Consider the following 14,454-nt stretch of genomic DNA (forward strand, 5'->3'; position numbering starts at 1 on the left):
CTTTAAATGGGGCTGTTAGGACTGTCTCAAAACAAAAACCTCTCAAAATGTACTCTCTGGAAAGGACACGAGAGAGAGATATTAAATAATATATACATGGAAGGTACTGGAAGGCCAGGCCCCAAATTTGCACAGTATAATATCAACGTTCCGGAATGAAAGATACGGAAGGAAATGCAGAATAGTCAGTGAAGGGTAGACGTGCCATAGGCACAATCAAAGGATACTGAACATCAAGAGGTCCATGGCAGGTGTATGATTGACGGCTTAGCGACCTCTTTGTTTTTTGGGCCCAGGAAAATAGACCCCTTATGTTTTGGTGCAGGAAAATAGACCCCTTATGTTTTGGTCCAGGAAAATAGACCCCTTATGTTTTGGTCCAGGAAAATAGACTTCTTAGCGACCCCTTTTTGTTTTTTCTGCCAATTTGTCGCTAACGCTTCACTCTGAAGAAGGTCCGGCAGAGGAAGAAAATAAAGAAGTATTGAAGATAAAAAGAAGGGAGTAAGAATTTAAGCAAGATGTGGGGAGGCAGTGGCAGTAGAGGAGGCAGATGAGATGAAGGAGGAAGAGAGGGAGGCGCATGACCTACGGAGTTCATGGCGAGCTATTCTTGGGGTGGGTGGTGAGCATTGTGAGGGGGCCGGCCAGCGGGCGCACAACCCACCATGCCCTCCCTCCATAACACTATTGACGAGCGGCTCCTACACCACGAGAGGCTGTGAGGGGAGGCCGGTGTGAGGGGAGGCCGGTGTGAGGGGGAGGCAGATATTTGAGAAGAAGGGTGCAAGGGGAGGCAGGTATGTGGGAAGAAGGGTTTGAGAGGAGGGAGGTGTGTGAGAACAAGGGATGGGGTTCTGGGAGTTGTTCTACTCTCCAAGCCCAGCCCCAGCCCCAGGGCCAGACTTGAGAGCTAGGTCTAATAGGTTGTTGCTTGGAGTGGCTCGCAGGCTCACATATCCACTATAGCCTGGTTGGTCCGGCACTTATTGAAGAAAACTATCCGCATATCTCTTCAAGACGTCTACTTTTGTTCTGGAAATATTTCTTATATTGATGGGAGGATGTTGAACAACATTGGACCTATGATGTTCATACAGTGTTCTCTGATTGTTCTTATGGCACCTCTGTTCTTCACTGGTTCTATTCTGCATGTCCTGTCATCTGCGAAGGATGGCAGGAAGCTGTGACTTGTATTTTTGTCTAAATCTGATATGAGAAAAAGTGGTGGTGGAAGGACTGTGCCCCCGAGATACAGAACATTTAACTCTGCTTGAACTCAATTTTATTTGAACGACCGTTACTCTTTGCATTCCGTTTAACAGAAAATTTAATACCCAACACCCTACGTTACCTGTTATTCCTACTGACCTCATATTGTGGGCTATTTCATATTTCAGCGAGCACAAGAAATATTGCCGGGACAACCGTGGACATCTTCAAGAGGAAACTAGATTGTGTCCTCCAAGGAGTGCTGGACCAACCGGGCTGTGATGGGTATGTGGGCCTGCGGGCCGCTCCAAGCAACAGCCTGGTGGACCAAAGTCTCACAAATCAAGCCTGGCCTCGGGCCGGGCTTGGGGAGTAGAAGAACTCTCAGAACCCCATCAACCAGATATCACTCCATACCTTGCGGTTACCTTGCGAGGATTTCGGGGCTCGGTGTCCCGCGGCCCGGTCCCCAAGCAGGCCTCCTGGTTGCTGGACTGGTTGACCAGGCTGTTGGATTGGTTAACGAGGCTGTTGGACTGGTCAACCAGGCTGTGGACGCGGCTGCTCGCAGCCTTACGTATGAATCACAGCCTGGTTGATCAGGTATCCTTTGGAGGTGTTTTATCCAGTTCTCTCTTGAACACTGTGAGGGGTCGGCCAGTTATGCCCCTTATGTGTAGTGGAAGCGTGTTGAACAGTCTCGGGCCTCTGATGTTGATAGGGTACTTATTGCACCTCTGCTTTTGAACGGGGGGAGGGGGATTATTCTGCACATCCTGCCATGCCTTCTGGTCTCATGTGGCGTTATTTCTGTGTGCAGGTTTGGGACCAGCCCCTCTAATATTTTCAACGTGCTAATTATTATGTATCTCCCCGCTTGCGCTCAAGAAAATACTGAATTAGGCATTTTAGTCGGTCCCAATAGTTTAAATATTTTACTGAGGGAATTCTAGCAGTAAAGGATCTCTGCATGCTCTCCAAGTCAACAATTTCTCCAGCTTTGAAAGGGGATGTCATTGTGCAGCAGTATTCCACTCTAGAGAGCACTAGCGTCTTGAAGATTATCATCATTGGTATAGCATCTCTAGTTTGAAAGGTTCTTGTTATCCAACCTGTCATTTTTCTTGCAGTTGTGACGGCTACTTTATTGTGATCTTTAAAGGTAAGGTCTTCCGACATGAGTACACCCAAATCCTTTGCATTGCTTTTTCGTCGTTCTATAGTATGGTTTGATTGCGTTTTGTACGTGGTTTCCGTTTTTATATTTTCATTTTTTTCCGTAACGCAGAAGCTGGAACTTATCTTCATTAAATACTATACAGCTCATGGCGGGCTCGGGAGTAGAACAACTCTGGAAACCCTCTCCAGGTATGAGCCCACGTGGTGGGGCCCGTGAGGTGGAGCCAGGAGATGGGCGGTGAGGGTAATGTGAACAAAAATAAACATGTACTAGGATACGATTCCTCCATCTTCGTCGAGACTTCATTCATGGTGTAGAGTTGGAGAGATGCCATGCTAGAGTGCCCTGGGTGGTGCCAGGGAATGTCCGACACGGAGCCATAGTCCAAGCTCCTGTAACATGCTCTATGCACCTCACTAGCCTCCTCCTACTATTACATCAAGCACACGCGGCTTGTTTGTTTCTCTCACACCAATTTAAAACCATTTTAGTTCATTTATGGGACCCCATATCTATCCTGTGCTTGGTAGTGGACCCCCAGACACATCCTGTGAGTGGTAGTGGACCCCATACCCCATCCTGTGAGTGGTTGTGGACCCCATACCCCATCCTGTGAGTGGTAGTGGACCCCATACCCCCATCCTGTGAGTGGTAGTGAACCCCATACCCCATCCTGTGAGTGGTAGTGGATCCCATACCCCATCCTGTGAGTGGTAGTGGACCCCATACCCCATCCTGTGAGTGGTTGTGGACCCCATACCCCGTCCTGTGAGTGGTAGTGGACCCCATACCCCGTCCTGTGAGTGGTAGTGGACCCCATACCCCATCCTGTGAGTGGTAGTGGACCCCATACCCCATCCTGTGAGTGGTTGTGGACCCCATACCCCGTCCTGTGAGTGGTAGTGGACCCCATACCCCGTCCTGTGAGTGGTAGTGGACCCCATACCCCATCCTGTGAGTGGTAGTGGACCCCATACCCCATCCTGGGAGTGGCAGTGGTAAAATGTTACACTCACAATGACCAAACGAACTAAACCCGAAAATTTGTTTAGCGAAGCAAATTACAGCATGAACGAACTATTTTTTTCAATATTTAGAAAAAGGCACTTCAGAAGTAAAAAGATGAATTGTTTCAAGAGGCCGTATAAAATCTCCGTTTTCAATCTTAATATTAATAACCAGTGGAGACTTAATGCACATTATTGGCTGTGACGTATAAACCACAGTTCTTGTTCACTGTGTTTTTGTAAACCACAGTCTTCCCAAAAATACTGTGCCGTGTGTTGCACAATAACAGCCCTATTCAGAGCCGGAGAAATGGCTGACCTAGAGAGCGAGCAAAGTCTTTACCACTAGAATCCTCTAAGTCATCTTAATTATTGGGACCGATTAAAAGTTCTAAATCTGTATTCTCTAGAGCACAGGTGAGAGAAATACATAATAATATTAAATACATGTGGACAATATTAGAGGGACTGGTTCCTAATCTGAACACGGAACACAAATTTGAACATCACGTGTAAACAGTAGGCATGGCAGGATGTGCATAATAGCCCCACTAAACAGCTGAGATGCAATAGGTACGCTGAGGGAGAACTTTCAACATCAAGGGCCCCAGACATTTCAACACTCTCCCGCTACACTTAAGGGGCATAACTGGCCAGCCTCTCACTGTTCAAGAGAGAACTCGACAATCACCTTCAATGAATACCTGATCATCCAGGCTGTGATTCACACGTCAGAGTGCGAACAGCCGTGCCCAACAGCCTTGTTGGCCAGACGACCAACCTGGAGGCCTGGTTGGAGACAGGGCCGGGGACCATTGATCCCCACAACCATTGATCTGCTTCTACAAGTATAGGTAGTGCTTCATTAGCGACATAGTGAACCTTACGTGGAAACCTAACGGAACGCCGTGGAATGACGAGTTAAACTTGTTTTCTCTTGGACATCGTCAAGAGAAAACTAGATAGTTTTCTCCAAGGAGTGCCGGACCAAGCGGGCTGTGGTGGGTATGTGGGACCGGCCGGGCTCGGGGAGTAGAACAACTCCCAGAACCCCATCAAGCAAGTATAAACTACAACTATTACTGCAGCGAGAACCACGAACAACTAAAAAATTTAGTATTTCTCAAACCAAAACCCATCATTTCATGGTGGTTTTAATTTGGTTTTAGTTTAACTTAGTCCAATAGGATGTTGCTTGGAGCGGTCGACAGGAGCACGTATCCACTACAACCTGGTTAGTCCGGTACTTCTTGCAGGCACTTATCTAAATGCTTCTTGAAGACAACCACCTATGTTCCTTGTTCCGGGTTGAGGAGTGTAGGTGGTAATTTAGGTTAGGTCAGCGAGTTAGGGTGCTGTTGGTTTGTGAGGGGGATGAACGGAGAAGAGGAAGGTAACCAGGAGGACAGGATAGCATGGGATACGTGGGTTGAGGGGTAGGGATAAAGCAATGTCTTCTTGGTATTGGCGAAGCTTGGCTTGGAGGAGCAAGATAAAATACCCTTGACTCTTGTGACTCTTCAAGGCGAGAGTCAAGGGTATTTTATCTTGACTTGTTACAGGTGCTGGCTCTTGGCCTCTCGCTCGGTGCTTGTCTAGCCGCATCTCTTTTTGGACTTATTTGTAGTGCTTGTGGCGTTTAAGTGTGTATGCGCGCACACGCTCCTCTGACGTCTCTGATTTGTTTTTAGATACAGGAGTTGAGGGACTTGTGTCACCCTTCCTTTCTCTGCCCTGACTCATGGGCTTCTTGTCTCGGCATACTGCCTACATGACACGACACTTTTCTCAGAGTAGCAACCATAAAGACACCGTAGACCTCACAGCGGCAAGATAAATTACACATTGGTTAACCTCAACTTTTCAAATAAGAGCTTCAAATTTTTTTTTAGTTATTAATACACAAATATCCGGTACATTTGATGAGTGAAATATTGTTACACATTAACTGCCTCAATCAAAGCTGGAGAAGTTGCAGACCTACCACTAGAATTCAATCTATAAGTCATCTAAATTATTGAGACCGATTGAAAGTTCTAAATCTGTATTCTCTAGAGCGCCGATGAGAGAGATACATAATAATCTGCACATGGAAAATATTAGAGGGACTGGTTCCAAATCTGAACATGGAGATTATATCTCATGACAGGATGTAGAAAGTTGCCCCAATGAAAATCAGAAGTGCAATAGTACGCCGAGGGACAACTATTAACATCAAGGGCCCAAGACTTTTTAACACTCCCACTAGACGTAAGGGGCATAACTGGCAGGACTCTCACGGTGTTCAAGGGAGAACTCGACAAACATCTCCAAAGTATACCTGATCAACCAGGCTGCGATTCATACGTCAGGCAGTGAGCAGCCGCGTCTAACAGCGTGGTTGACCAGACGACCAACCGGGAGACCTGGTCGGAGACAGGGCCGTGGGGCCATTGATTCCCGGAACCTCCAGGAGGTGCACACAAAGTAGGTAGACCTAGGGAACACCCGATTCAATTCAATGAAGTACCTGAATTATTCGGACTTCTAAAAATCTCACAAGTTGTACTTCCTGGAGCGCAGGTGCATCATAATTTACACAGGACAAATATCTCGTGGACTGTTTCCACGTGTGTTCACGGATGTATTTCTACGAGACCAAGAGACATAACAGAATGTGTACAAGAGTCCGTTGAAAAGATGGGATGCAACAAGTACTCTTAAGTGCAACCGATTCGACTTCTTTTGTATATTGTACCTCTCCCATTGACACCTAGTCTCTACTCTCCCATTGACACCTAGTCTCTACTCTCCCATTGTGACACCTACTGTCTCCTCTCCCACACTGTCACGCCTACTTTCTTCTCTTCCAATGTAATCCTTCTTGTGTAAGTATAATTTCCACTCTTGTGTGTGTTCCTTCATCTCTGCCCTTGTATCTTCCTCCCTTCATCTCTGCCCTTGTATCTTCCTCCCTTCATCTCTGCCCTTGTATCTTCCTCCCTTCATCTCTGCCCTTGTATCTTCCTCCCTTCATCTCTGCCCTTGTATCTTCCTCCCTTCATCTCTGCCCTTGTATCTTCCTCCCTTCATCTCTGCCCTTGTATCTTCCTCCCTTCATCTCTGCTCTTACATGTCTCTCATTTCTTCTCGCTCTGGTTCTGTGGTGACGAGTGATGTCATGGGCCTGGATGCAGATATTGAATGACGGCAGTTTGCATTGACTAAGTGATGAGTCTTGAGACGTCATAATGAAGGTGAGGGAAATTAGGCCACGCGGTGTACTTATGTGCTGTGAGGCCTGACTTGGGTCTCACTTTTGTCACCTACTACTCCTTAGATAGGAAGGAATGCTTCAACATGGAATGTCCAGCCTTTCATATAAGAGGTACCAGACGAATAAGACCGACAAACCTCCTCGAGGAAAGCAGCCACAACACTACTTACCAGGATGATTTTTTTTAGCAAGCGGAGGAGAAGAATGGCTAAAAATATCCAGACTCTTCCACCAACTCGGTCAAATGCTGGAGAGATGCAAACACAGTGGCCTCCTTACCAGAGCCTCAGATATTAACACTTAAGTAAAGCATCCAGCACTTCCACAAAACATAATGTCATTTTTATTTGCCAACATTCACGGTATAAAAGCACCCAAATGTGACCAAGTGCACCTCATAGATGGCCTCCTACATGAGGCAAATGCAGTGTTTGCTGCCCTAACGGAAACTCACACCAAAGACTACCATGATGGTGAAATATGGATCTCAGAGTACAATCTTTTCAGATGTGAGAGGAAACACCGGCTACAGGGTGGGGTCAGCCTCTACATCAAAGACACGCTCATCTGTACTGAGCTGCTAAACACCTCAAATAATATGGTGGAAGTGCTGATAATCAAAATAGAGATCCTAAATGTAGTTATTGTCCTTGTATATAAGTCACCGGAGGCTAACCCTCAGCAGTTTAAAGATCAACTAATGAAAATAGAACACTGCTTGGAAAACCTCACAAATCCAGCCCCGAACATCATCCTGCTTGGGGGACTTCAACCTACGGCACCTGAAATGGAAGCACCTGGCTAATACAGTAATATCAGAAAGAATACCAGGAAGTAGCCTAAATGAACAGGCAAATGACCTGCTTCGGATGTGCGACAGGTTTGCCTTAAACCAGCAAATAGTAGAACCAACTAGGAAGGAGAACACGCTGGACCTTATTTTCACCAATAATGATGAACTGATCAGGAACATAATGATTACAAATACCTGCTACTCATATCACAACTAAAGTGAAGTTCTGACAAGTATGAGGAATAGATCTTCAAACCCAGTCCCGATTCCCGGTGGAGGAGATTTCAGCAAATTCAACTTCAATAGTAAACAGATTAAGTGGGAGAAAATAAACTTTCAATAAGTTTAATGTTTTTAAGTTTTCAATAAGAAAATAAGATTTCACAGAAATAAACTGGGAAGAACAACTAGAAAATGCAAACCTGAAGCATTGCCTGGAAAAAATAAGCTCAGTAGCACTAGAAATATGCTCAAACTGCATACCCCTAAGAAAAAAAGAAGAAAAGATGCAGATTGGAAGGGAACGTCGTTCCTCTATAGGCGAAGAAAACGAATCGCGGAACAACTTGAGAGTCGCACTCTATCTCAAGAACGGCGAAGAAGGTTAGGTAGAAAACTGTAAGCAGTTGAGCTAAAGCTACAGTAATCATACAAAACCCAGGAGAGGCAAATGGAGCAAAAGGCCATCAGTGAAATAAAGAGAACTCCAAATTATTTTTCTCCTATGCAAAATCAAGATCAAAAACCACATCTAGTATCGGGCCCCTGCGAAAGGGAGATGGAACTTTCACCGATGACAACAGAGAAATGTGCGAGTTACTGAGGAAGCAGTACGACTCTGTTTTCAGCGAGCCATTAAACACACTAACTATTGATAACCCAAGTATATGTGGTGTGTGTGTGTGTGTGTGTGTGTGTATGTATATGTGTATGTATATATATATATATATATATATATATATATATATATATATATATATATATATATATATATATATATATACACCTTATCTTTTTTCCTAGGAATTTAGGTCAAGGTATATAAGGTTTTGTTGCGTTGTTGGACAATTTTGGCATTGTGCCCTCCCCTCCCCCTCCCCTGCCGCCCCTGTGGCTGGTGCTGCAAGGATCAGTTGGCACCTTCCTCCTCACATTCCCGTCCCCTCGTGTGCCCCGTCCCCTCTTATTCCCACCCATACCTCATCTCTCCTATCCCCTCCCACTTTGCCCTCCCATCCCTGTCCTCTCCCTATCCCTGACCTGTTCTCGTCCCCTCCCATCCATCATCTCTCTTCTCCCTTCCCACCTTACCGTAAACTCGCATCACTCACATTTCCCCTCACCGTGTGGCCTCACCCTCTTCTCCCCTCACCGTCTTCTCCCCTCACTGTGCTGCCGCCACCGCCCTGGCCTCCTCCCTCAGTCAGTTACTCCATGGCCGCCGCTCGAGGCGGTCGCTCACCAGTCCCTCTTGGTGAGTGACCATCATGGTGGTCACTGCCGGCGGTCACGGTGTGTGGTGACTGTAGGACCAGTCACAGTGTGTGGTGACTGTAGGGCCAGTCACAGTGTGTGGTGACTGTAGGACCAGTCACAGTGTGTGGTGACTGTAGGACCAGTCACGGTGTGTGGTGACTGTAGGACCAGTCACAGTGTGTGGTGACTGTAGGACCAGTCACAGTGTGTGGTGACTGTAGGACCAGTCACAGTGTGTGGTGACTGTAGGACCAGTCACGGTGTGTGGTGACTGTAGAACCAGTCACAGTGTGTGGTGACTGTAGGACCAGTCACAGTGTGTGGTGACTGTAGGACCAGTCACAGTGTGTGGTGACTGTAGGACCAGTCACAGTGTGTGGTGACTGTAGGACCAGTCACAGTGTGTGGTGACTGTAGGACCAGTCACAGTGTGTGGTGACTGTAGTGCCCATCACCCGGATTGCCCGTTGACCCATGGAAGGAATAAGTCTGGATATCGTGAGAGTTAAGGTCATAATCCGTCTGGAAGCAAAGTTTGTTTGTAGTAGCGATGGTGTGAAATGTGTGGTCAAACTCTGCACGTGCTGTACATGTCGTTATAACAGAACAAAAGCTTCGGCAACCTCTGTGGCCTTTTCATTGGGGTTATTTTGCACGTCCTGCCATGTTTCCTGGTCTTGTAAGGAGTTAGTTTACTCAGCCAATTTGGAACCAGCCCCTTTAATATTTTCCCAAGTGTAAATCATTATGTATGTCAGAGAATACAGATTTTGAAGTTTTGAACGTTCTCAATAATTTGGATATTTTATTGAATGAATTCGGCAGTAAAATATCTCTGGAGGTTCTCCAGGCCAGCAATTTCTCCAGCTTGGAATAGGGGTGATAGTATGCAGTAACATTCCAACCTGAATAGCACTAGTATCGGAAAGTACCCTCATTGGTCAGGCATCTCTTGCTTAAAAGGTTCTTGTTATCCAACCTGTATTTTTGTTCTGCAGATATGACAGCTACCTTATCGCAGTCTATAAAATAAGATCGTTTGACATGATTACTCCCAATCTTTCTGTGGGTACAGGAACAGACGACTGCTGACTCCTGTTAACAGCCTCAGAGCTTTTCCTTCCCATAGCTCATAGTAAGCCTGACGCATGAGTTTTCCCTGGGATACGAGGCCAATTGGTTAACAATAGGTACTCAATCACTGCTTTGTGAACAGAGGCGACCAGTTAAGGATTGCGGCATGGTCACTCCTCCCTAGCCAGGATACGATCGTAGACCACATCGCTCACGGAACATGGGGCTAATGTGTTATGTGCTTTGACTGTTTTTTGTACGTGGTTTCAGTTATGATATTTTTTTCCATCGTGTAGGAACTGGAACTTGCCTTCGTTAAATATAATGCAATGTTGATTTCTGTAGCACATTGAAAGAATAGTATCGAATTGAAATACTTTATACATAAATGTTAGTTTTGTACATCCTCGTCAGATTGAAGGTTTGCTGTATACCCTCTATTGTCTACTCATAAAAATCCTAGTGTAATCTGTTGAGGATAATACGGTACTATAGTTTGTGTCATTGTCTACAGAATATCAGATATGAGAATGGCAAAAGTTTATACTGGAACAGAACTTTCCACGGTGGATGATTCAAATTTTACTTTGTTGACTATTACTCTTTGGGTTCTGTTCCATAAAAAAATAAAGTTCCATATTCCTGTTTTGCCAGTAATTACTCTGTGCGCATTTTATGTGCAATAACACCATCTTGAGGTTATTTTGAGATGATTTCGGGGCTTTTTAGTGTCCCGACGGCCCGGCCCTCGACCAGGCCTCCACCCCCAGGAAGCAGCCCGTAGCAGCTGTCTAACTCCCAGGTACCTATTTTACTGCTAGGTAACAGGGCCATAGGGTGAAAGAAACTCTGCCCAATGTTTCTCGCCGGCGCCTGGGATCGAACCCAGGACCACAAGATCACAAGTCCAGCGTGCTGTCCGCTCGGCCGACCGGCTCCTTCCCGACCATGGTCATATTTGTCGCAAGCTTTCGCGAAATCTGTGTATATTACATAAGTAATTTTCTTGTCTTCCATGCCTCTTCAACCAGGCATGCGAGGCATATCATAGTCTAGCAACTGTGAGGCAGAAGCGACCCTCTCTGAACCCGTGTTGTCTAGGGTTATGTACATGTTGTCATATCATGTCTTTTGTGATCCTACTTCTTAGCATTCTTTCAAAGATTTTTGTGTGTGATGTTACTGATATCGGTCTATTATTTTTTTTGCATCTGCTTTATTGCCTCTTATGTGAAGTGGCGCGATCTCCTCTGCTTTAAGTGTGTTGGAAATGACACCAGAATCTAGGCTTCGTCTCAAAATGATGTATAGAGCCTATGGTATTTTTTCTCCCCAATTCTTGATAAATACAGTATTTCAGGACTCTGGGCCTGGTGTGGCGTGCGTGAGCATGCTGTTCATGGCTACTTCAAACTCCAGTGGGGGTTAAGATGACATGTTAAGTTAGGTTCCATGTTGGTGTCACATTCATAAAATATTTGTTTGGATTTTCGATCAACAGTGTATTGAGGGGTTTGATGAAAAGCAGAATCGCACTCTATCTTCAGTATTTCACTCGTTTCTTTTTTGTCATCTGCGAAAGTTCCATCTTCCTTGCGCGATGGTCCTGTGCTGGATGTAGTTCTTGTTTTCGACTTCGTAAAGGAGAAACAGTATTTTCGGTTCGTCTTCGTTTCACTGATGACATTTTACTCTCTTAACCTTTCCTAAAATTTGTATGATTCTTGCAGCTTTAGCTAGATGGTTTCTAATTCTCTACATAGCCTTCCTTGCCGTTCTTTGGATAGAGTGGGACGTTCAAGTTGTTCAATTTGTTTTCTTTATCCATTGAAAAACTGCGGTTCTCATTGTAATTTGCATCTTTTTCTCTTTAGGGATATGTGGCTTGAGCTTATTTCTAGTATTACTTTATCTATTTTCTCGAAGCACTAATTTTGGGTTGTGTTATCTAGCTGTTCTCCCCAGCTTATTTATGTGAGGTGTTGATTTATTAGTTCCAAGTTAATCTTTATTATTAAAATTACATTTGGTGAATTTGTCTGCTCTTGAATGTAATACTGCTGTGCAGATCTATTTCCCATGCTTGTATGGTCTTCGATCTAGTTGTGATCTAAATAGTTTAACATGTATTTTTAATCATTGTTTCTAACCAGTTCATCATTGTGAAAATAAGGTGTATTGTGTTCAATTTTCTAGATGGTTCCACTATTTAAATGCTGGTTTCAGGAAAATCTCTTATACATCCATATGAAGTCATTTGTATGTGACTGTTCATTGAGACTGCTTCCTGGGATTCACTCGGATATATTGGTATTAGCAACATTTTCCTAGGTGCTGTAAATTGAGGCTACCGAGCAAAATGATAATAGGGCCTGTGCTTGTGAGGCTTTTCTAAACTAGAATATATGTTCATTAGTTGGTCTTTAAACTGCAGGGATTTATATCTGGTCATTTATATGATGGCGGTGATGGTGAGGGCAGTGATTCCATCACAATGGTTGTACTCTTCAAATCGTTTGTGTTGTCCCGTCTTGAGTACTGCTCAGTACTCACTTCCACCTTCAGAGCAGGAGAGATTGCTGAAATAGAGGGAATACAGAGAACATGCACGGCACGCATAGACGCGATAAGGCCCCTAAATTATTGAGATCATCTCAAAGTTCTCCAAATGTACTCACTAGAAAGGAGACGAGAGATATCAAATAATATACACATGGAAAATACTGGAGGGCCAGGTCCCAAATTTACACAGTAAAATAACAACGTACTGGAGTGAACGATATGGAAGAAAATGCAGAATAGAACCAGTGAAGAGCAGAGGTGCCATAGGCACAATCAGAGAGCACTGTATAAACATCAAAGGTCCACGGTTGTTCAACGTGGTTGTTCAGAGGTCCACGGTTGTTCAACGTTCAACCAGCGAGCATAAGAAATATTGCCGGAACAACCGTGAACATCTTGAGAAAACTAGATTGTTTTCTTCAAGAAGTGCCGGACCAACCGGGCTGTGGTGGATATATATGGGCGTGCGGGGGGCTCCAAGGAACAGCCTGGTGGACCAAGTTCTCAGAAGTCAAGCCTGGCCCCGGGCCGGGCTTGGGGAGAAGAACTTCCAGAACCCCATCAAGCAGGTATGGCGAGGGCGGTGATGGAGATAGCAGTGATGGCGAGGGCGGTGATGGAGATAGCAGTGATGGCGAGGGCGGTGATGGAGATAGCAGTGATGGCGAGGGCGGTGATGGAGATAGCAGTGATGGCGAGGGCGGTGATGGAGATAGCAGTGATGGCGAGGGCGGTGATGGAGATAGCAGTGATGGCGAGGGCGGTGATGGAGATAGCAGTGATGGAGATAGCAGTGATGGCGAGGGCGGTGATGGAGATAGCAGTGATGGCGAGGGCGGTGATGGAGATAGCAGTGATGGCGAGGGCGGTTATGGCGATAGCAGTGATGGCGAGGGCGGTGATGGAGATAGCAGTGATGGCGAAGGCGGTGATGGCGATAGCAGTGATGGCGAGGGCGGTGATGGAGATATCAGTGATGGCGAGGGCGGCGAGTGTGGAGGCGTGTGGAGAGTAATCCCGGGTGTGACACCTGATATTAGCTACAGGTATTGCCCCCTGCGTCAGGCACTCGCTTCCCTCACTCCTAAACCCACCTGCAACACAGGTCTCCATAATGTGATACTTGCGGCTCGATGCAATATGAGAAAAAACTGTGTCAAAATAACATATCGAAGGGAAACCCGCCGAAATAGGCGCAGAAGACGGGGGAGTCGTTGCCCTTGGAAGAAGGATCTGGGCAGGTGGTGGAGAGCGACCCCTCAGGATGAGGCGGGAGAAGAAGAGGGGTGTTGTGGCTGCGCCCTCCGCCACCCCCACCACCACCTACACTAGTCCCAGACCAGGTACGTACAGCGCCAGCTTGCGTCACACCTCCATCCTCTCACTTATACTCACTCTTCATCCTCTTCCCTCTTTCACCCCCACCCCCCAAGGTTGTTCTTCATCTACACCCTTTATTTTGTTACTCCTAATAAGCCAAGCTGTTTTTTTTTTCTCATCTCAAGCCAGTTACAAACAATATGTTTACAAAATGTTTGTAAGAGGTTGCCGGAATAGAACCAACGTCCTGGGTTACCCCAGACGCACGCACGCCTCAACATACGGAGACGGGTTCCATCCTGCCGTCTTGCTCCAAACATTTGCTCATACATATATGCCATTAAAGTGTGACTTCATTGTGTAATAGGTTGACAAATGTCATGCCTGGGATGATAGTGTGATGATTTATGTCAGCACATTGGTCAGACTGCAGTGTTCCCAGCAGCTAAGGATATTTTGTACTTTATATGTAACACATTCAAAACTCAGGCCCTGGGTCTGAGTGCATTAAAAAATTGTCAATATCCAAGAAAAAAATCCATATCAAAATGTGTGGGGTTTGTTGTAATATCTG

General features: G+C 45.6%; 2 protein-coding genes across 7 annotated transcripts in view; one reads left to right on the forward strand and one right to left on the reverse strand.

The window, feature by feature from the left end:
- Positions 1–14,454, forward strand: part of Snrk (SNF related kinase) — an 85,140-nt gene that overhangs the window by 27,113 nt on the left and 43,573 nt on the right. Inside the window, exons 1-2 of one of the 6 annotated variants that reach the window (XM_045740682.2) lie at positions 8,874–8,922; positions 13,666–13,903. The exons of 4 other annotated variants lie outside the window; for them this stretch is intronic. In XM_045740682.2, coding sequence (XP_045596638.1) covers positions 13,825–13,903 — 79 coding nt within the window. In that variant the 5' untranslated portion in view covers positions 8,874–8,922; positions 13,666–13,824. Of the gene's footprint in view, positions 1–8,873; positions 8,923–13,665; positions 13,904–14,454 lie in introns of those variants that run through there. One more of the 6 variants, XM_045740681.2, reaches the window with a different exon arrangement.
- Positions 13,122–13,673, reverse strand: LOC138364337 (antifreeze protein Maxi-like). The gene has a single exon (XM_069323942.1). The coding sequence runs from the start codon at positions 13,671–13,673 to the stop codon at positions 13,122–13,124; it is 552 nt and encodes a 183-aa protein (XP_069180043.1).

This window comes from Procambarus clarkii, chromosome 13 (genome assembly GCF_040958095.1).
Source record: "Procambarus clarkii isolate CNS0578487 chromosome 13, FALCON_Pclarkii_2.0, whole genome shotgun sequence".
NCBI classification, from domain to species: domain Eukaryota; kingdom Metazoa; phylum Arthropoda; class Malacostraca; order Decapoda; family Cambaridae; genus Procambarus; species Procambarus clarkii.

Coding starts and splice junctions, on each gene's coding strand:
- LOC138364337 (XM_069323942.1), bottom strand. CDS start 13,673: ATGGAGACCTGTGTTGCAGGTGGGTTTAGGAGTGAGGGAAGCGAGTGC.